The sequence below is a fragment of the Plasmodium coatneyi genome, chromosome 12 (genome assembly GCF_001680005.1).
Source record: "Plasmodium coatneyi strain Hackeri chromosome 12, complete sequence".
NCBI classification, from domain to species: domain Eukaryota; phylum Apicomplexa; class Aconoidasida; order Haemosporida; family Plasmodiidae; genus Plasmodium; species Plasmodium coatneyi.
The window spans coordinates 4,390,904-4,411,866 of NC_033567.1; the positions used below are offsets into that span (position 1 = coordinate 4,390,904).

Below are 20,963 nucleotides of genomic sequence, written 5' to 3' on the forward strand. Positions count from 1 at the left end.
CGTGCTATAAAAAATCCTGTATGGGTTAAATTAAAAATATCCACGCGCTAGTACATGGGCAGCGGCAACAGCATATCATAGTATATATACTGTAGTGTACACTACATTATTTGTAGATTTCCAGAGAACATGGCTGCCACCGCGGGAAGCAAATCCGCTTGCCCCCTTTTGTATTTCGGATTCCCGAAGAGCCATTCACTCGTTGGTAAAAATTGGGGAAGCAGTTGCAAGTTTGGCTGAACGGTGACGCGATGCCGCACGATACCTACCAATGTAGGTAAGTACTAATATCATGTGATTATCCACCTTCCTCACCCTGCTGTTTTCGCTGCTTTGTAGGGAAAACATAACACCATAAGAAAAGCCACAAAGAAATGTGCCTTTTCCGTTTTTTTTTTTAATTCACATGATTATCAGCTTAAGGATGCTACAGTTGTGCTTTTTTTTTTTTTAATTCGCTAACTTGGGAGGAAATGTGACAATCCGTTAAGTTTAGTGCTGCGTGGATTGTTTTCCGCGCGATGCCTCCTTCACTAAAAGTGAGGAACCTTGTTGGCTACATTTAGAATGTACATATGGGAAATTGGCATTTTTTTTTTTTCTAATTCTGCTATACGTCGTCACTTGGGTTAATTTTCCACTGTGTTATCTTGGAAGAAAGCTCTTTTTTTTTTTTTTTTTTTCGGATAGCCTAACGTATCGTGTGTTGGGGGGATAAAAAAAAAAAAAAAAAAAAAAAAAAAAAGAATTCAAAGGTTGGTGAAATATTCCAAATGGGACGGTGTCCCATCATCACGATGGTATGCATTATAGTATATGGCGGCCCTCAAATGTGTTCATTTCCTTCTGAGAAAAAGTTTCCTTGAACTTGGCTCATTTGATTTAGTTCACAATCTGATGGTTTTTTCATTTCCTTTATCACCATTCCATATGTGAATGGAGTACACAAAAAATGCGAGCTAGATGCTGAAAGACACACACGTATACATACACGCTTACATACGTTCGCACATACATTTGTACTTACGTTTATGTACTTGCGAAAGTTGCGGGCTGCAGATGCCCACCTCTCCGGAAATTTACAACAGAACAAATGAAACAGCCAAAGGTAAATCGTCCGATTGCAGCCTTTTCCTGCTTGGGCAGTTAGGCCATAAGTGAGTAGGCCTCACGAGAACGGGCGAATTGGCTCGTCGGAAAAAAGGAAAAAGAAAAAAGCGAAGGACGCTAAAGGAGCTGCAAAAGGAAACCGCCAAGCCGTTACGAACGGACCTCCTGCGCCCACCCTGCTCAGCAAAATCCTTAAACGTAAAATTAAAAAAAATGAAGAGAAAAGAATGGCCTGTAAAAAAGAAGCAAAAAGAAAAGTGCCCCCCCGCCATAGGCGGAAAAGGAAAGATCATCCCTAGAAAAAATATAAGGTTAAAATGATGAAATGTGGATAGTGCCGCGGGATCGCCGTAACGCTGTGGGGACCACACCCCTGGTGATAGCATTTATGTGTGCACAGTTGTTGGGGTGTGCACACACGTACATACGTACGTATACATATATATAAATGTATATGTACATTTATATTCTCGTTTATACCTTTGCGCATGCAGCTTTCCGCGGACCACACCGCGGTTTAGGTGACCCGAATAAATGAGCCCACTTGGTTAAAAAAAAAAAAAAAAAAAAAAAAAGAAAACAGAACAAATCGACGAAACATGTGCACAACAGTTTAAAGCATTTCACCCCTACATACATATGTAGATAACATATGTGTACCCTTTAAAAACGTACCAAGGTTGCATTTTTCCATTATTATTTTTTTTAATCCCCCCTCACTTTGCCAAAAAAGTGAATAAGACAGTATATATGGACGCGAATATATAGCCACTCATATGAATTTTTTTTTTTTTTTTTTTTCGAGCTAGAAATGCTAAAAGAACAACTGTTCTAAAACACCTTTCTGTTTTGCATAAACTGCTTGTCTTTTTTTTTTTTTTTTTTTTTGCGCGGACAGATATATGCGCTTGAGCTTGTATAAATATATTGACACAACGTGCATTCATACATGTGCACATAAGCGGACGTGTAGGGACACAGCCCCATGGACGTTTGCGAATCCCGCGGCACACACGTGAATGAACCCCCACAAAGGGAGTTTCCCTTCCCCCCCCCTTTCAAATATAATTATAACCATCCACGATGTTTTTCTGCAGGATGTTTAGGAAGATGGTGGTGGTGGTGACAGTAGTGGTGGTGTTGCTAATCATAGCATCGGTGTTGTTAATTCTTCATTTCGTTAATAACTCGAGCTCAAGTGAAAAATTCCCCTTTGGAATTGGAGTGTACACATACGACGTGGTGTTTAAGTACAGCCACATGCACGACCCTGCGATTGGCAAACAAGCAAATGTTGGATCAAATGTTATTCCAATCAATAAAGCGCATTCGCCATTTACACAGGGATTATTTTTTATAGATAATGATACACTACTCGAATCCTCAGGGTTATATGGGGCCAGCTATATTAGGGAGTTTTCTCTTTCTTCGGGGAAAACCAAAAGGTTTAACAATTTAAAAAGCAACCTCTTCGCAGAAGGTTTGGCAATTGTCGTCGAGCCAATGACATACAAGAAGTTTATCCTAACCCTAACGTACAAGGAAAAAATTATTCTCGTTTTTGATTATGACACTATGGAGTTGTATCACACATTCGAGCATGAGTTGGATGGATATGGTCTCACGTCCAACATCGATCTCCTACAATCCGTTGAAGATTTGAAGGAAGAAAACTTTGCCCGTAATCAAAAACTGTGGACAACTACTGGGGATAATTATTTGTACGAAATTGAAATTCCTTACGAATTTTCAAAAACTAAAAAACTGTCCATATCTGGGAAGACACAAATTACTTGTGCGGGCTTTGCTATTTATCACGTCAACGAGCTGGAGTACCATGTGCAGGCCAAGACACTCTACGTCAATATCTTCCTCACCAAGCTGATCCTGGAGATCGACATTTCCAAGGGCACGTGCCTTAAGATCATCAACTTGTCCGGCCTTGTAGAGAAATGTGATAATTACGTAAGTGGGAGTTAACAGGGTGCTACTGCCAAGTGTGCACGTACCTTTCGTGTGACCGCCACGTCGTTACACCATGGCGTATACTTCTTGCGCCAATTTATATACCAATTTATATGCCCATTTTATGCATTCATCTTTTGTACCCCTTCGCACCCACCCACAGAAGGAAGGAATGAAAAACAGGGAGTCCGTGCTCAATGGAATAGCGATAGACCCCCAGAACAGCAAGGCGGACCTGCCTAATCTGCTCGTAACGGGCAAGATATGGCCCAACATGTTCCAAATCAGGCTGGTCAAAAGTATTAGCAACTTGGAGGCCACCGCGGCGCTCAGTGAGTACTTCAAGTCGATTGGGAAGAAGGTATCGTGAGTGCCTCCTCGTACGGGCATGATCAAACTGCTGCGCGTGAATATCAAGATGTTGGCTCCAACTGGAGGTGCAAATTTGGGTCCGTGTGCCCTCCTCCTGGGGCCACCATTTTTTCTTCATCGCCATCAGACATACATCATTCCGATGTCCAAATTGGGATTCCCTTTTTAAGTATCTGTGTGTAAATTCCCCTCCCCGGATGCACACATTAACAGATTTTGTGTTAAATGAATTAAGGAGCAGCCTAAACTGCACTGTTAATTAGTTGCGTTTTTTTCAACCGTGTAATAATGTTTCTGTGTTAGCGAGGTGCCCTCTGCGCTTTGCCGTGCGGTGGTTGGATCACGTCGCTATTGCTACTACAACTAAAAGCAATGTTGTTTTTTTTTTGTTATTTCTTAAACAAACTGTTTATATTACTAAAGCGTTGATATAGAAATGGCGAATGGTAAGGGTGCCTTCAGTGTTTTTTTCTGTGTCGCGTTGGCTGCACACACAAGTGGAAACCTGGTAAATCCTGCCTGTATAGTGTCACCCATTTGTGCGCGCTTACACGTACAGTGAAGTGGGCTGCGCATTTTATTCCTCAAGTTGCGTCCTCCCATGAAGTCCTTCCAATATTGACGATCCCTCAACAAAGTGAACCCTCCAAATGGGCTTTGTTCCCCCCTTTTGCGGAAAAAAAAAAAAAAAAAAATCGTTCCGCCGGATTTGAACACACAACTACCTCTGTATTATCGGCCTGTCGACAATGTGGACCACTCCGTTGTGGCACTTCATGTTTGGTCTGATGATCTTCGCTTCATTAAGGAAAATTGAGTGGTCGCAATTTTTAAACTCTCCTGTTATCTTTACCAGTAGGTCTTTGTTAACTAAGTTGGTGATTTTCTCAGGGGCGTCCCTTTTCTCGTTGAACACGAGCCACTGCAAGGGATGGTAGAGCGCGTGTCGATGAGGGAGGGTTACACACGTATGTAGATGCACGGTGATAAGGCGTGGCAATAACCCACTGGTGCAAATGCATAGACAAATGCAACTCACAGGCTGGTAGGAAGATCCGTACAGGTCCCTGTAGAGCCAAAAGTCCTTCGTAAAGTGACCCAAAACAAATTCCATCAACTTGTCCCCTTCTTCATATAATTTGGCTAAACTCTCGGGGCTAATTAATTTCAGAGCCTCGTTCGAAGGAAGGAACCCCGTGTAGGGGCCTTCCAAGGATAGCTCGTGTATGAGGGAGGTACCCACTGAGAAGGGGATGCATTTGAAAGGGGGGAGGTTAAATGGGAAAGGAAGATCAACGTGATGAGGACCCCCAATGAGGCAGGACAAATAATAATGGTTCTACAAAAACACAGAAAATTGTGTGCGCCTCAAGGGAGAGACACCCCGTAAAGCGAATCTTGTGTGCATATCGCATCACACTGCATGTGTCCAACTCGGAGTTATACCATTGGGATGACTCAGAAAGCGGGAAAATAATTTCAGTTCATTATGGGAGTATATCAAATTTACCAACGTCCTCTTAATAGGTTTGTGTTCAAAGCACCAGTACGTTTTTCGGTTAATGCTTTCTGGATCGTTTGTCACTTTTTGCGGTTTCCTCAATCCGCCACTGCGTGTGTATAGCCTTTTAATGACAAGAAAGGGGGGGTGGCTCTTTTTCATTCTTTTGTATTTACGCCTAATTTGGGGGGATGTGCGTACGTAGGTTTTGTTCAGCCGTTTGGATTCTCCACTCCTTGGCTAGCAATTTTTTGCAGATCCTTTTGCAAAGGGGGATGGATGAATCTGCGATAGCGTTGGTTTTGATGGGTAGATAAGTCTCCCCATTTTGTTAACAAAGTGTGATCATTCAGAAGGGGGTTCCCTTGTGTAGGGGGTAAGGTGCCGTTAAATGGGATACTGCGAATGGGGGTGGTGGCGTGCACACGCGTACAATTTCGGTGAGAATACGGCTGCAACTTCGCTTAGGATAACAGTTACCGGTTTGCTGTGCCCATTTGAAGCGGAAAAAAAGAAGAGGCATAGGGAAACCACAAAATGGAGCAAGCAAAACGACCTTCTAACTCCGCACATCATCTGTGCATACTTCGCGTGAAAAAAAAAAAAAAAAAAAAAACGCCACGTTTTCCAGTTTGCCAATTTTTCTTAATCTTGGAAAATGTTCGTTCCCATTTGTTGTTACATTCGTAAGAACTATTTTTTTTTATTTTTACCTGTTTGAGACATTGTTATTTTTTTTTTAATTTTTTAGATAGTGTGTTCATGTGCAAAGTGCGCGAGGAAAATTATGCATTCCTGTGCGAGGGTTTCTGATTGTGTACTGGACAAATGAATACGGGTTTACGAGGGAGAGTACGCGAATTAAACGAATGGACTGAAGTTGGATCATAACAGTCCAAGTGAATTCCTTCCCCGTTCCTTGTTCACATGTGCAACATTGAGGGATGCCATATTAACACGACGCGTCAACAATAGGGTGAGTACTCCAACGGAAAAGTGTGCCGTAAAGGGAGTTCAGCAGCTTGTTCGCCCAGCCTTGCGTCCTTTGCGCAGTCGTGTTTGTGTGACTATATCAGGATCTTCACGTAAGGGGGAAAAAAAAGGGTACACATAAAAAGGCACACAAATGGGCATACAAACAAATGCACAAATGGATGCACAAACGGGTACACCAACGCACACATACACACATTTGGCACGCCCAGCTAAACTCATGGGTATGCCGCTCAGCCAGAATTGCGAAGCTGTTGTTCTTTAAGCAGTGGCACTTGGGAGATCGAATTTTGTGCGCCTATGTGTACACGTGCATACGTGTCGGTCCCTTTGTTCCCCCGCCAAGTTTGTCCTCTTTCCCAGAAAAAAAAAATAAAATATATATCATAAATAAAGGCCTCAAAAAAATACCATAAAAAGAGACTATCACAAAAAAATTGCCATAAATTGCTATAAAAAAGGCAAACCGTGCGGCGAAGCAAAACCGATAGAGCGTCCAAGCTGCGCCCTTTCCTGAAGACACAGCAGTTCGGCTAAGAAACCGCCAAGTGTGAGGCAGTTACGCACACATATATACGCCCTTGAAGCGCTTAAAATACAAAATGGAACACCTCTCAATGACGAAGAACAGCCAAATGAACAACCTAGCGGTGTACAATAATCAGGAAGCAAACTACAGTTTAACTTCCCCAAACCAGGAGGAATACTCACAGAACGACCTGTTTTACACCTTTTATGACAAATTTAATGAAATTTTTTTGTTCATACAAAATTTGAAAGAAAATAAAAATGACTTGGAAGACGAAGTAGACGACAATTTAATAAAAACATTACACAGTTTATGTCTTGAATTTTTAAATTATATCAAACACATAAACGATTTTGGTCATATGAATTTAAGTAAAAATGACCAGGATTTAATAATCGAGTCGTACGAAAAATTTGTGCGACAGTGCAAACAATACAACGACAAACCGCAAGTGAAACAGCTGGAAAATGAAATTTCGAATTTGCTCGATCTGCTCTTTAATAACACCTCAGGTAAGGCACTACAATTGAAAGAGCGAGGGAAAAAAAAAAAATTGTTCATTTGATCCACATTATTATGCTTCTGATGAGGATACATTCCTTCCCTATTTTTATGGACGAATAATTTTCCCTTGCTCCTTTTTTCCCCCACGCAGAGGCAGTGAATACCCTCTTCTCCGCGGACTCTTTTTTTATGGACCACGTGGAGAACTTGAAGCTAAAGTAGGGTCTTCAGACGTTGGATGTCGTTTTATGCGCCGTGCTCTTTCGTATCGGTAGTTCGTCTAGTACGATAGGCACAATACCGACTACCTTCCACCCCTCTTCAGGCTAACCGAGAGAAACCAAAAAATAGAGTTCGAAAAGGAACGAGTGAAGAAGCTGGAGCTGGAGGCGAAGGTGGAAAAATACGATGAGATGTTCGAGAAGAACAAGCAAAAGGTGAGCCTTGCAAATGTGCCCCCCCTGTGTGTGTACCTACGCATGTATGGTGTGTTCCCCATAGTGTGGATACCGTTTTGTCATAGAGATATATAACATGGGCGTGCTTTCCCATCACCATACGTATGCTTGTGCGTTTATGAACATGCACAAATCGGAAACAAAATCAGGAGTACTACATTTGCTTCATATTTCCTGCCCCCTCGAAGAATAACGAAATGGACGAAACGTTGAGCAAGCTTAAGAAGGATATCAATAAGGTATGGAAGCTCGAAACGCCCTTGTCAGTGCATATACTGAGAAATGTGGGGAATTTTTCACACGGGATGGTAAAATTATAGCGCAATTTACTCCATAATTTTCCCCATTTTATACCCCCTCCCAGCTGAACGAAAAAATACAAAAATACGACAACTACGTCAAAAAGAAGCGCAAAGAAATCGACATCAACTTTTCGGATACGCTGGATTGCAAGGAAAGGATCAAGCTGTTGGAGGAGCAGTAAGAAAAGAGAGTCGATCAAAGGAGGAAAAAAAAAAAAAATAAGTAGACACACGTGTGTATTGCTTTGAACATGCACAACATTTACGTTTGTCCTATCACCCCCACTCTCCCTTTGCAGCATAAAGACAGCCGAACGGAATATCAAAACAACGCAGTTGTCACCCCTTAAAATTGTAGAGAAAACGGAGCACTACATCATTTTCGAGTTTACGGTATTATTAATTTGTATATTTATTTTTTATTCATGGCAAGGCGCTTTTTTTTTTTTTCTTTCCGTTTATGACAGTCTGTTTACCTTTACCCTTCTGCAGACAATACGCAGCGTCATGCAATTCAAAGTGAGCAATTATCAGTCAAAGAATGCGCAAGTGGAAATCAATCCCTGTGACGAACATATTCTGTCTTACATAAAATCGAAGATACATAAATGCAAAGATATTTCGGAGATAACTTACTTAATCAAAGAGGTACGTTTGCATGAACAGTTCTGGTAAAAAGGAGTTTTATTTTTATGTTTTTTTTTTTTTTTTTTGTTCATACGTTTTTTCATGATTTTGGCTAGACACATTTATAAGTTGCCAATTCAAAGTGGCATTTTTGTACAATGCGGTTATGCTGTCTCATGTGTGCGTATGGACCAATTCTTTACCGTTGCTTCATCCCCTTTCTTACATTTCATTCGTAGGCCATATACTTAAAATTTCTGGACATTTAAGCTTATCTTTCTTTTAGCCATTTGGAAGAATAAACCCACAGAAGGGGGGAAACAAAAAAAAAAAATCCTAACATGTGTGTGTATTATTAACCGTTTCGCTTTTCAACAGCAGTGCCTTGTTGCATAATTGAGCAAACTCAATTTTCATATATTTACTTTTTGAATTTAGAATAATATTTTTTTTTAGTGAAATTGCATTGATGAAATGCCTGTTGTGAACGTACGCCTATTTGTGTGCGCGTGCATCATGATGCCCCTACCGCATGCGGCGTATTTTTCGACCCCACTTTTTTTTCTTTTGCGTGCATTTGAGTTTGACACATCAAAATGGTTCGCTCCAATTGTGCTTAAAATAGTACTAAGTAAGGAAGGTGATGGCTACAAGGGGTGGAATGAAACCAAAGCAACGTTTATGAAGCATCCCGTGGGAAGAGTTCCATCACACATTAGTATAGTAGGCTCTACGAAATGTGCTACTTTAAAGGTTGCCTTTTGTCCTCTCCCTCATAAGGTTTCCCATACATACATGCGCATTTTTCGTTCATTTGGAAATGTGCGCCAAAGGCAGATGGGAAAAAAACTGAACCGAGCAAATACTGGGCCAAACCACAACATAACGAAATGTTGTTAGAAGGATGGTTCCAACTGAGGTTTCGTAAAATAACGTGCACGTTCTAACTTCACTAAATAGCAGTTGTTATTCCTTTATGAAAATGCCCAATCGAAGGTGACACTGTTTCGCGGCGTGCACACATTAGCATGGCAAATGTTCCATTAAAAGCGGAGTTGATAAAAGGGATAGCTAAGTGGTATATATGAGAAGACTGCTGCACCAGTTACGTGGTTAGGGGAAATGCTCAATGTAAGAGCACACCCTGCGAGTTCTTCTTTTCAAAGGTGAAACCGGCCGCTACTTCATATAACACCCCGCTTACTATCCATTTCGCTGAAGGGATAATTAGCAATCTGTTTAATGGTGTGAACATGTATGTAATAATAGTAAGCATGATATGGTCCAATGGGCACAACCTACGTGTAGTAGTACACACCAACCCAACATGGAAACAAGCAGAGAGGTACCATCCTCAAGATAAGTTATTAGACTGCAGTTATTCCTTCTTTTTGCTACGTATGTGCAGAGGCGTACACGATGCGCTGTCTGTATTCACCCCTCCTGACAAATGGGCAGAAATGTAAACAACGCGAAGAGCCACACAGAAAGACCTAATTTTGCGCAGAGGCTGAAAAGGAATTCTGTGGTTACACGTGCTTGATGTACAACTGGGTTTACCCTTCGACGAACTTTTAAATAGACAGGGGGGGACATCCCTCGCGATTGCCATGAAGGGCATTTTACGAATAGGGAGTTCTTTCAGATCATCAGTTGAAAAAACGTGTTGCATGCTAAAGGGGAAGGGTGTTAAAATGGAAATCATTCTCCCTTTTTTGCTGCCTTAAAATGGCCTACCCGTCCATGCCGTGTGCGGAAATGTAAGCGGATGCAATCAGACGATTACACAAAATGGATAAAAAAATAAAATTGCTCTCTTCTTTGTGAGGAAGTTCCCACTGCGTTTTTAAAAAAAAAAAAATTCCCTGTTGCTATGGATATACTTGCGCTGATATAAAGAGTCGTCCAGGCAGGCCCTGGCGTGGGGAAAAACACTTAACAGTTTGACACACAGCACATGTGTACAAGTGAATTGTCCATTTTTTCCATTTTGCGCGATTACGTGATCAATGCGAGTAAAATGTACATATACACCAATGTGTACATAATGATGAAAGGAAATTGCAGCCATCACATCAAATGGGAAAAAAAAAAAAAAAAAAAAAAAAGGGAAAAAGAAAATGAAAAAAAAAAAAAAACACATGACATATTGCGTATCACAACACACTGCGCATTGAATTCCACACTCGCACGCCAAAGTCCACACGTACACATGTAAATTTAACCATGTTCGGGAGGCAGGAAGTGTAAATTAAATATACGCTTCCTCCAATCACGGGGGTGAAAATAAATGATTAAAAATTCGGAGGTTTCAATTTTTCCAACGAGTGTTTATACATAAAGGTGAAGTAAGAAAAAAAAAAAAAAAAAAAAAAAAAGGAAAAAAAAGTTAAAAACTAATGCGAGGGAATATGTGCGTGTACGTATAAGTACAAATATTATTGGGAAACATGCCAATGTTCGCTTGACTCCGGTGTACTTATGCTTACAGCTCTCTTCTTCCTTCAGCAAGAGTGATTGTATTCGAAAGAAAGGCGGCGAATATCACAAAAGTGAAACACAAAAAAAGAAGGAAAAAAAAAATCTTCAAAATATTCTACTTTAACATCGCCAAGAGCATATAAGCTAATGACAGAAAATACATCAGTTAGGAGAAGGTATGAAAAGAGCTTCACAGAACGGCCAGGCTTCACTGAAGATGAAATTGAGGAAATAAGGGAAGCGTTTAATTTGTTAGATACCGATGGGACAGGTGCGAAAAGGGAAAAAAAAGGATGACATATGAACGGTTGAAGCAGTTCTACTCATTTTTTTTTTTTTTTCCTGTCAAAACCTGGGGCCAATTTTACACAAAATGGGCCACATGCACACCGAGTTATGCTTTTTTTTTATTTTTCCCCCCGTCGTGTTTCACTTTTCCCTGCAGGCACCATCGACCCGAAGGAAATAAAGTGCGCCATGCAGAGTCTAGGGTTAGACGTTAAGAACCCAATGATATTCAGGATGATAGCCGACCTGGAGAAAGACGGATACTCCTCCATTGACTTTGAGGAGTTTATGGAGGTCATAACGTCCAAGCTGGTAGGCCTGCAATTTACATGACGCATGTGCATACTCACGTGTGTGTGTATGTGTTATTATGGCCATTCCCCTTCATCACACGACGCACTCACCGAATTGGTTCCTCTACCCACCTAATAGGGAAATAAAGACACGCGGGAAGGCATCCAAAGAATTTTCAACCTCTTCGATGATGACAAAACGGGGGCAATATCACTGAAGAATTTAAAAAGAGTTGCAAAGGAGTTAGGGGAAACGTTAACTGATGAGGAATTGCGGGATATGATTGATCGTGCAGATTCCAAGGGCGAAGGGGAAATTTCCTTCGAAGATTTTTACACCATAATGACGAAGAAGAGCTTTTTGTGATGAACCCCTGGGGGGAAGACGTCGTCTATCAGGTGTGCATATCCATTTTTACGATGGGAACATTTCCTAACGGCGTTGTGAAGTTACTATGTGATTCCTCCACCTGGTATGATCATATGAAGCATGATGACTGCCTGTCGGTTTGAAGGCATTACCAAAGTGTACATTTAATTACATGCCAATTGGTTCATGAACGGAGATGTCCAAGGGTGGAGATTGACAGGCTATGTTATGTAATTGTATGAGTTGTGCCTATGTTTGAGCGTATCTTCCCTCCTATGGCATATTTTTACCCCTCCGTAGGAGTGCAAGAAGGTAAACTTGAAGTGTGCGTCCTTCGAACGAAGCGCTCACTGCGAAAACGTGTTTCCTCTTATTATTTTTTTTCCTTTTTTTTTGTGCGGCATTGCCGATACCAGAATTTAACAACTTTTACAAATGTACATTCGTTCGATCATTCGATCGATTGTTTGTCTATTTGTCCATTCGACGCGTGTGTGCGTTGTGTGGACGGCACACATCGAGGCAGTTTTATGCGTTGTTCCGGGGGGCCACGCGGGGTATAAATGCACACACCCCTTTTAATAAAGATTCGATAATTTAAAAAAAAAAAAAAAAAAGTTGTACACAAGAATGTTTGATAAAATGCTAACATAAAAAAAGGAAAGGCGAAATTGAGAAATGATGAACAAGGCAAAAGCGGGGGAAAACACACTAACAATTTGTATGCACCACGGTTCATGCAAATAAGTTCAACGTGATTCCTCCGCACCTCTGCTTTGTTGTGAAAGGGGGCAAACTCAGGCGATCAAATTTTGGTTGGTAAACTTATGGCGGATGTAAGTGTAAAGCTCCTTTATTTGTTCCTTGGGGTAGTAGTGCACGTCGTCCGAGAAGGTGGAGTTTATGAGGTCGTTAAAAATGACGGCATTCCTGTACAAGTCTTCCACCAAGTGAAGCGAAAATTCTTTATTGTTGAAAATGTACTTGAAAAGATAAAAGGTGTCAATAATTAAGTTCCTCAAATTTATAGTAATAAAGATATTTACATTTTTCAAAATTTTTTTTTCTATTTTGGTGACAATTTCGACGAGCATATTAATCACTACAATAATTTTTTTTCCATTTCCTTTTATAACGTTAACTAGGTTTTGCATAATTTCATCTTCATTTTTTGTCTTATCGATATGATAGAGTTCTTTTTTTTTGAAAAAGTTGATGTATTCGAAGAAGTTGGTTTTCATAAAGTGGTTTATGTTGGCTACCTGTACGTGCATGTGGAAATGTTTGTTGTGCGTCTTTTCGTATTCCTTTACAAATGAGCTGTTAATAAGTGTGGCTGAGATTCTCTTGTAGAAGTAGTCTCCCTTGGAAGCGTACAGATTGACGAGGTCATCCAGGATGGAACGATTCACCATATATACAAAGTAGCACGCGAAGTTGTCTTCCCACGTATTGGGGGCAGAGGTGGTTGTCTCCCCCGTTGGGGCGTTTCCTCCGCTGATTACTTCACTTGCCTGTCCACTTGGCACTCCGCTAGGAACACTACCGGCCACACTGCTTCCCCCAAGAGTGTAGCCCTCCTCCGCATTCGTGTAGTCCCTCCTGCGAAGGCTGAATATATTGCAGGAGACAATCTTCTGCATTATGTTAAATTTTATATACTTGGAGATGTCCTTGAAGAAGAAGGAGTAGTAGTCCAGGTATTCTGAGTCATGCAGGTCACTGAGTTCGCTGTTGTTGGATGTTTGCGCGTTGATCCAGTCCTCCGGCACGATGTCTTCATGCACCTTAATGTAAGCACTCAACAAGTTTTTATGAAAAATATAATCATTGTAAATATTATTTCGAGGTGCCTTGGTCCGAATGTTCTCAAAGTACAGGGCAAATCGAATGCAATTTTCCGTATCGTCCGCCTGGAAGAATTTCTTCATGAGCATATAGGCAACCTTTGTCTTGAAAATATTTTCATATCGAAAGTCATTATACAAGCAGGAGTTATTGAAAAAGTTTTCCATGACGATGTAGTCATTGTAGGAGGTAATAATTCTATCGAAGAGAGTGTTGTAAAGAAGAATAGGCATCTGGAACATAACGTACAAATTATTTTTTATATGATTTAGGTACACACAAGCGATTTCCATTTCGTTGAAGCTGATCAAATAGGTAATATTTTTTAACTGCATGTTTATATAGTAGAGTAAATTTTTATCACATATTTTTTTGAGGATATTAATTTTATCATTTTTTGTGTTCACGCAATTTGTGCTCAGATGGTTAGTTAGCTTCTTCAATTGACTGTTAGATTTGTTTTGTCCAAAAGGGGAATGAGATGCACCGTTATTGGGTTCACCACTATCGGCACCTCCACTTGCTGTTGCACTAGTGGAAGTGGAACTTTTACTTATTTCACTCTCCCTTTCGATTGAAAAATAATTATAATGCTTCAACATTGCTATGAGGTTAACATAGAGGTATTCATATTTTTCTGTTTTAAAAATTTTGTACTTTTTTAAAACGTTTAGTATGTCCCTTTTGAGGATAAGTTCCAATAGTATGCACTCGCATGCACTGAGTTTTTTAACCCTTATGTGCGAGGGGAGGAATAATTTGTTTTTTCGGACCTTTCCCTTGGATAGGTAGAGGTACTTTTCCTTGAAGTGCATATTGAGTGGCTCCTCCTTGTTGCTGTTATCCATCACGTCTGACACGTCACTGCTGTTTGAGTTGAGGATCTCTATGAGGCTGTTCTCCTTCCGCTTGTCGCTTTTCTTTCTGGCCCTGTCCCTCCTTTTCGCGCGCCTCTCACGATCGCTTCTGGGGCTACTTCCGCAACTACTTCGGGGACTACTTAGACGACTACTTGCAGGACTACTTCGAGGACTACTTCCACGCTCACTTCCTACGTCGCTTCTTTCGCTGTCCTCCTCCCCCTGGCTATAAGGGTCATCATCCCGGGGTGCATCCGAGCTGCCTAACGAATCGTCACTGCCGATCGGTTCCTCCTGGTCCGTCGAATTGCTTGCACTGTCATTCTCCTGGTCTAGCTGCTTCTTCTTACCATTGCCTTTGATTTTCCCCTCCGATTCACCACTTCCTTGCGTGTACTTATAATTGAACGAGGCATGGTTCTTGTAAAGGTTCATGTAGTAGTTAAGGTAGGAGGGATAAATTTTATTTGTGTACATAAAATTTTGGAAGTTTTTTTTCACGTCGAGGCTATTTTTTTGAAACCAAAAGTGATATATGTTGAAGGCTTCGAAGAGAGACAGCTTGGCATTCTTTAGGACGTATAAATTTTCGGCCGAAAGGAAGAGTACACTTTCGTAGATACAACAATTACGGTCTAATCTCTTCAACAATTTTTTCGCTAAAATGTGAATTTCCTCGAATAAATTAAAATCGTAAGTTTCATCAAATTCGTCTTTTATCTTCATAATGCGGTTACAGAATTTATTGATTTTTTCATTGTGTGGGTAGAAGAGGATAACTTTCTCTGCCCAGTAGTTTAGGTGAAAATTTAAAACACACAAAAATAAGTTTTCTCTCAAATCGTTCAAGTCGATAATGTCCTTATCTAAATCTACTTCTATATCATCGTATGATATTTTCTTATTATATGCTACAATTCGATCTACGCTTTTTTTGTCTGTCACCAAGTGGTCTTTCCTCGCATTTTTTATTTCCCCTCCATCAGGATTTACGTCATTTCTTCCGTCATTATTGTCATTCTTTTCAGGTATTAGGTAGTTATTCATTTTTAATCTTTCCAGATTTCTCAGTTCTTCTTCTTCCTTCAGTTTCGCTATTCTCTTCGCTTGGTCGTTTAACAAATTGTTCCCCTCACGTATGCCAAATGGAAGATTCGATTCATCCATGTTAACATGGTTCTGTCCACTCTGTTGCTTTGACTGTGTTGTTCCACCACTCGTGTTGTTCGTATCTGTTGTTAGTTCATTACTCAGTGTATTTCGAAGGCCAAATTGGGTGTTATCTCCTGTGGAGGAGAAAATCCCATTGGACTGCATACCATTCTCACCTTTATCCTTTGTCGGACTGCTCCCTACCTCTTTGCTATCCCATAATGAACCACTGGCATTCAGAACCCCCCTCTCGATTATGTTATTCTCTCGGGAACTTATATTCGTTTCGTTAACAGATGCACTTAAAATATCCTTACTTGGAATGTTGTCAAATTTTAAAGTGTTTAAAATATTTTTGGTATCATTTAGGGCGCTTCCCAATTTACTCTTTTTGAAGAATAAACTGTCCGTGCTTAATTCATCTTTTCCTTCATCACCGAAATAGTTTCCACTGTATCCTTTCCTCCTGGAGTTGTCACCTCCCAACTGATTTGTCTCATCTGTGGAATCTCTCCCCTTCGACTTGCCCATTCCACCTGCTTCATCCTGGTCGTCCATATCCACGTTCCTCCTCCTCTTCCTGTTCTTCACATCGTCGTAGTTTATGTTATCGTTCACGTTTCCACCGCTGCTTGTTGGATCAACCACATTCACACCAACCACTTTACCGTCTGTGTCACCCCCCGTGGTGCTAAACTTAAACACATTGGAGCTCTGCGATTGCGTCCCGGTAATATCCGCCTGCTTGTTCTCCCCACCGAGGGAAAAAATGGGAATTTTGTTCTTCTCTTCACTCGTCTGCACTTCGTTAAAGGACGACGTTTTGCTGGGAAGGCCAAAAATGGGAGTCGAACTTCTGTCTTCCTTATTCGATGGAAACGAAAAGGGAGATGAGCTCGTTTTATTTTCTTCCATTTTTGCGTTTCCAAAACTGAAAGTGGAAGGACCGGAATCAGCTCCTTTAACATTCGTATCTTTACTTTGCCCATTTATGCTCGATAAAAATGCACTACCAAAAACTTGAACATTCTCTTTTTCATTTTTCCCTGACATTTTTTCTTCACTTCCTTTGTCTTCCGACAGGTTGTTTTTATCCCCCCCTTCTTCTTTTGTCTCCTCCTTTTGCTCGCTCTTTACATTTAGAGTTCCAAAACCGAATATGCTACTTTTGGGTTTTTCCTTCTCCGTTTCTGCACTCTTATTTTCATCCGCCTTATTTGCGCCGAATGAGAATAAACTGCTTTTCGTGCCGCTCTGGAAGATGCTTTTTTCATTGGCGTTATTACCGCTGGTGGTGTTCGGTGAGGGCGTGGATGATGTGGTGTCCCCACTTCCTTCCTTGTTCGCCTTATCCTCGGTAGTACCACTTACTGCGTTCGTGGCAGAAGTTGCTGAGCCGAAGATAGATGCTTTTTTGTCACCCCAAGTTGTCTGCGGTGCGCCAAGTGTCATACTGCTACTGCTGGTGTCTCTGTTTTGCCCAAATAGGAAAGTACCACTGGGTTTATCTGTAGCAGCGGTGGGGCCAGAGGCTGTGTCCTCCTTGGAAACGTTTTCCATAGAAGTGTTGTTAAAACTGAACGAACTGACGCTACTGGAACTTTTATTGCCAAGCAGGCCATTCGACATGGATGCACCCAAAGAAGTATCAGCCGCATTATTCGTATCAGTGCCCCCCATTTTGTTATTCGAAAATAAAGAGAGCATATTACTTTTGGCCGTTTTTTTCTTCCTCTCCTCTAGGGTTAATTTCTTCACGGGAATACTCAAACCTGGGTCGTTATTTTGAGTATCATTTTTGGTTCCATCAGCGGGGGTGGAGAAGGGGTTCCATCCAAAGGGGTTGTTATTACTGTTTGTAGTTCCACTGGTCTGATTATTTCCAAAGAGGTTATTCGTGCTGCTCTGGAATGGATTACTGCTGCTGCTTCCGAACAGACTACTAGTGGTGGTATTATTGCTCTGCTCCATGCTACTAGACGATGCATTGAAGATAATTTTACTTCCCATTTGGTTGTTGCTTTGGTTAATGAGGTTATTATTCGCCTTATCTTGGTTATTACTACTATTATTATTTATGCCCGCACTTGGGCCGAGCCCCGGCACGCTACCACTTCCGCTGATGGCACTTCCAAACAAGTTTGTGCTTCCCAGATTGGGTGTACTTGCACCTCCTACGGGGGAAGTATCCATCGCAGTGGTAGTCTTGTTTTGTCCAAATATAACCTTCACGGGCTTGTCCTGGTTAACCAACAAGCTGTCTTTATTCACATAGTTTGAACTGAAAATATTAGTTTCCCCACTTGCATTACTATTCGGCGTTAAGAGTGTGTTGTTTTTCACCCTCTTCGAAAAGAGTGGTTTTTTATTTACAGTAAACTTCTGTCCCGTATCCGTGGATAGCTTCAAATCTTTGAATAACTCCTTCGATCCATTTTCACTATTAAACAGGTTCGCTAAGTTGTTTGCACTTGTGGGGGTGCTCATAGGTTGGAACTGTGATCCACTTGTGTTTATCTGAGACATATTATTCCCCATGCCCATGGTGGTGCTTTGGTTTGGGGACAAACTGGAACCGAAGCTGATGGAGCCACCAGCGGTGTTCGGGGGGTTATTCAGCCCAAGGCCGCCGCTAATACTTCCACCGACATTGCCGATGACACCACCACCAATACCGGTGCCCGTGGTGGTCTTGCCAAACGGACTATGATTAGCGGTGCTGCTATTCTGCATTCCAAAAATGTTCGTCTGTCCGGAAGTCGTGCCCGCACCGCTTGCGCCGAAAATATTCTCGTTCGATTTGGCGCTCCCAAAAAATCCCTCCTTCTGTGCACCAAGTGTTCCCTGAAAAAGGGAGTTCGGCTTCAACGACACGCCTGTGCTGCTGTTCATGAGATTCCCGCTGGTTACGCCGCTTCCTCCTCCGAATCCCCCAAAGGATCCCAAACCGCTAACCCCACCAAGGGTGTTCGTACCGCTAGTATTGTTAACCCCTCCAATGTTGCTACCCACGGTACCCCCCCCGGGCATAAGCGAAAAGGCTGAGTCTCCTTTGCTCTTCTGTCCAAAAATTGACATAGGGTTTCCTGCGGAAGAGGAACCCAACTGCATCTTGTCCTGGTTCCCAGGTTGACTACTATTGCCAAAGGGAAAGAGACCTTTACTTTGGTTCGTCCCCGTGGCATTTGCAAAAAGGGAAGAAGTGCCTTGTGCACTTTTGTCGAAACCAAAGATGCTGTTGTTACTGCTGGAGGGTAGGTTAATGTTTGACGTTTCCGATGAGGAATTATTTTTGGAACCAAAAAGGTTGTTGGTCGTTTGATTGGACAGGTTGTTCATAAGACTGTTCCCAAGCGTACCACTATTTTGACTGCCAAAGGGGTTATTGCTAGTTGTTAGGTTGCTCTTCATTCCAAATATGTTCCCTGAGAGGGGATTGTTACCGGTGAGGTTCGAGCCTGTCGTGTTGGAATTGTCTTGCGCGTTCAGACCTCCAGAAAAGGCGCTGGTGAACTTTGGCAAGGTGCTATTACCCGATGGGTTCATGATCGAATTAGTGTTTAGAGAACCTCCAAAGAGAGACGTCGCCGCAGATGTGTTGTTGCTAGACGGGTTGGTGGTGTTGCTGTTGCTGCTCTTCCTGAATAGGCTACTTTCATTACTTTTGTTGCTGCTAAATATGTTGTTGCTTTGGTTAAATCCTTTGAACGGATTATTGTTGTTGCTGGGAGAGGTAGCCACGTTTGGGGTGGATATTTGCAAACCGCCAAGGGGAGCACTGCTACTTGGAGCACCAAAAAAGCTAGTACTGCCAATACCACCTGCGTTACCCACATTGGTGGAATTCACAAAATGACTGAACGTGTTAACTTTGTTCATATTTTCTACACTGGAAGGTTTGTTCTTATTGTCCATATTAGTGGCATCGGAAAATCCCCCCCCCAGTTGTCTATTCCTATTTTTAAGGTTAGGGTAATCTAACACGCCATTTTCAAAGTGGTGATTACCGCTGTTATGATTGGACGTGGAGGTACCCGCTCCTGCACCAGCCAAATTGTAGCTGCTATTGCTGGCACTTATATGGTGCGTGTTTTTCTTCCTCCTTTTCTTCGCATTGGAAATATTAAAAATTTTTGGATGTATATTTATGAACATTTCCAGCTGTTCATTTATTTTGTTAATACTTTTTTTTATTTCCAATTTATTATTCAAATAATTTAAAAACCACACAAAAATATTGTACCTCGCAAATTCTGAGGAGTACCAATATTTGTGTATGATTAAGTTGGTGATGTGATAAAATATTTCTATGTTGTTAAACTTTTTTTTTTCATTAAAAAGTAAGTTTTTAAATTCTATGATGTAGTAATTTTTTTGACCTTCATTTTGAAAATTCCTCTCTCTCAAGTGTTTTTTCTTCCTTACGTCTATTTCTGTCTCTGCTTCATATTTGCTGCTTCCCCTTCGATTGCTCGTTACTTCATCATAATCATCATCTCCGTAATTGGACGAGTTGGCTGCTGCGGATGTGGTTCTCGACCTCTTCTTTGACTCCTTCGAGCGAGAGTTTTTTTTCCCACTTGTGTGGTCCCCTTTGGATTGTTCATTAGGTAATTGATCACCCCCTTCTTCCTCTTCCTCCTCGCCTTCCAAATGTCGTAGCGTCTTTACATTAACGTGCTTCTTATTTTGGAAGAAGTCAAAAAGGAGGCACGCAATTACCAGAATTTTCTGGTAGTACAAATTTTCACAATCTAATTTTCTCACTACCAACGTTTGCACCTTCCGAAGGACTTCCTCCACATTATATTCGATGATCAATTTGTCTATATTTTTTTTACTCACATTTGTGTTGTTCTTTCCGCTACTTCCTGAAACTCCCACCCCGTCGGCCGTCACCGCAGAGCCACCTGCATATAGCTTCTCATTATACAAACAGACACGGTAAAAATGTATGTACCATTTTTGGCTAAAATAAGCTCCACTATTTTCGATATTGATAATGCTCTGGAAGTAGCTCAACAAATTGTCCTTATAGTTTGACACGACCATGCACCTGGGCTTGTTCTTCCTGGGCGTGGAATATATTTGGTCGTAAATTATTTCCTTGTCCTGCCGGTTGGGCTTGTCACTTCGATCGTGCCTATCACCCCGGTCGTACCTGTCATTTCGGTCATACCTGTCACTCCGATCGTACCTGTCACTCCGATCGTACCTGTCACTCCGATCGTAGAGATCATTCCGGTCGCCCCGATCGTCGTAGTTCTTCCTTTTTCTCCCGTGTGACGCCATCTCCTTTGCAACGTTAAC

General features: G+C 41.5%; 5 protein-coding genes across 5 annotated transcripts; 3 read left to right on the forward strand and 2 right to left on the reverse strand.

Annotated features, from left to right (window-relative positions):
* Window positions 1-2,193: 2,193 nt before the first annotated feature.
* Window positions 2,194-3,445, forward strand: PCOAH_00046500 (Uncharacterized protein; the record flags this gene model as incomplete). Its single annotated transcript, XM_020061434.1, has 2 exons — window positions 2,194-3,075; window positions 3,239-3,445. 2 exons carry the CDS (start codon window positions 2,194-2,196, stop codon window positions 3,443-3,445), a joined length of 1,089 nt encoding a protein of 362 aa, XP_019916719.1.
* A 689-nt stretch (window positions 3,446-4,134) lies between these two features.
* On the reverse strand, window positions 4,135-5,508 carry PCOAH_00046510 (Fasciclin domain containing protein; the record flags this gene model as incomplete). The annotated part of the gene is made up of 3 exons (XM_020061435.1): window positions 4,135-4,369; window positions 4,487-4,689; window positions 4,894-5,508. The coding sequence occupies 3 exons, from the start codon at window positions 5,108-5,110 to the stop codon at window positions 4,169-4,171; spliced, it is 621 nt and encodes a 206-aa protein (XP_019917095.1).
* A 1,035-nt stretch (window positions 5,509-6,543) lies between these two features.
* Window positions 6,544-8,986, forward strand: PCOAH_00046520 (Uncharacterized protein; the record flags this gene model as incomplete). The annotated part of the gene is made up of 8 exons (XM_020061436.1): window positions 6,544-6,982; window positions 7,126-7,192; window positions 7,300-7,411; window positions 7,621-7,671; window positions 7,797-7,912; window positions 8,034-8,127; window positions 8,227-8,382; window positions 8,601-8,986. 8 exons carry the CDS (start codon window positions 6,544-6,546, stop codon window positions 8,628-8,630), a joined length of 1,065 nt encoding a protein of 354 aa, XP_019916934.1.
* Window positions 8,987-10,502: 1,516 nt separating this feature from the next.
* On the forward strand, window positions 10,503-11,864 carry PCOAH_00046530 (Uncharacterized protein; the record flags this gene model as incomplete). The annotated part of the gene is made up of 4 exons (XM_020061437.1): window positions 10,503-10,704; window positions 10,853-11,113; window positions 11,288-11,442; window positions 11,563-11,864. 3 exons carry the CDS (start codon window positions 10,990-10,992, stop codon window positions 11,788-11,790), a joined length of 507 nt encoding a protein of 168 aa, XP_019916633.1.
* A 726-nt stretch (window positions 11,865-12,590) lies between these two features.
* PCOAH_00046540 (Uncharacterized protein) lies at window positions 12,591-20,945 on the reverse strand (the record flags this gene model as incomplete). The annotated part of the gene is made up of 1 exon (XM_020061438.1): window positions 12,591-20,945. The coding sequence occupies one exon, from the start codon at window positions 20,943-20,945 to the stop codon at window positions 12,591-12,593; it is 8,355 nt and encodes a 2,784-aa protein (XP_019916219.1).
* Window positions 20,946-20,963: the final 18 nt, after the last annotated feature.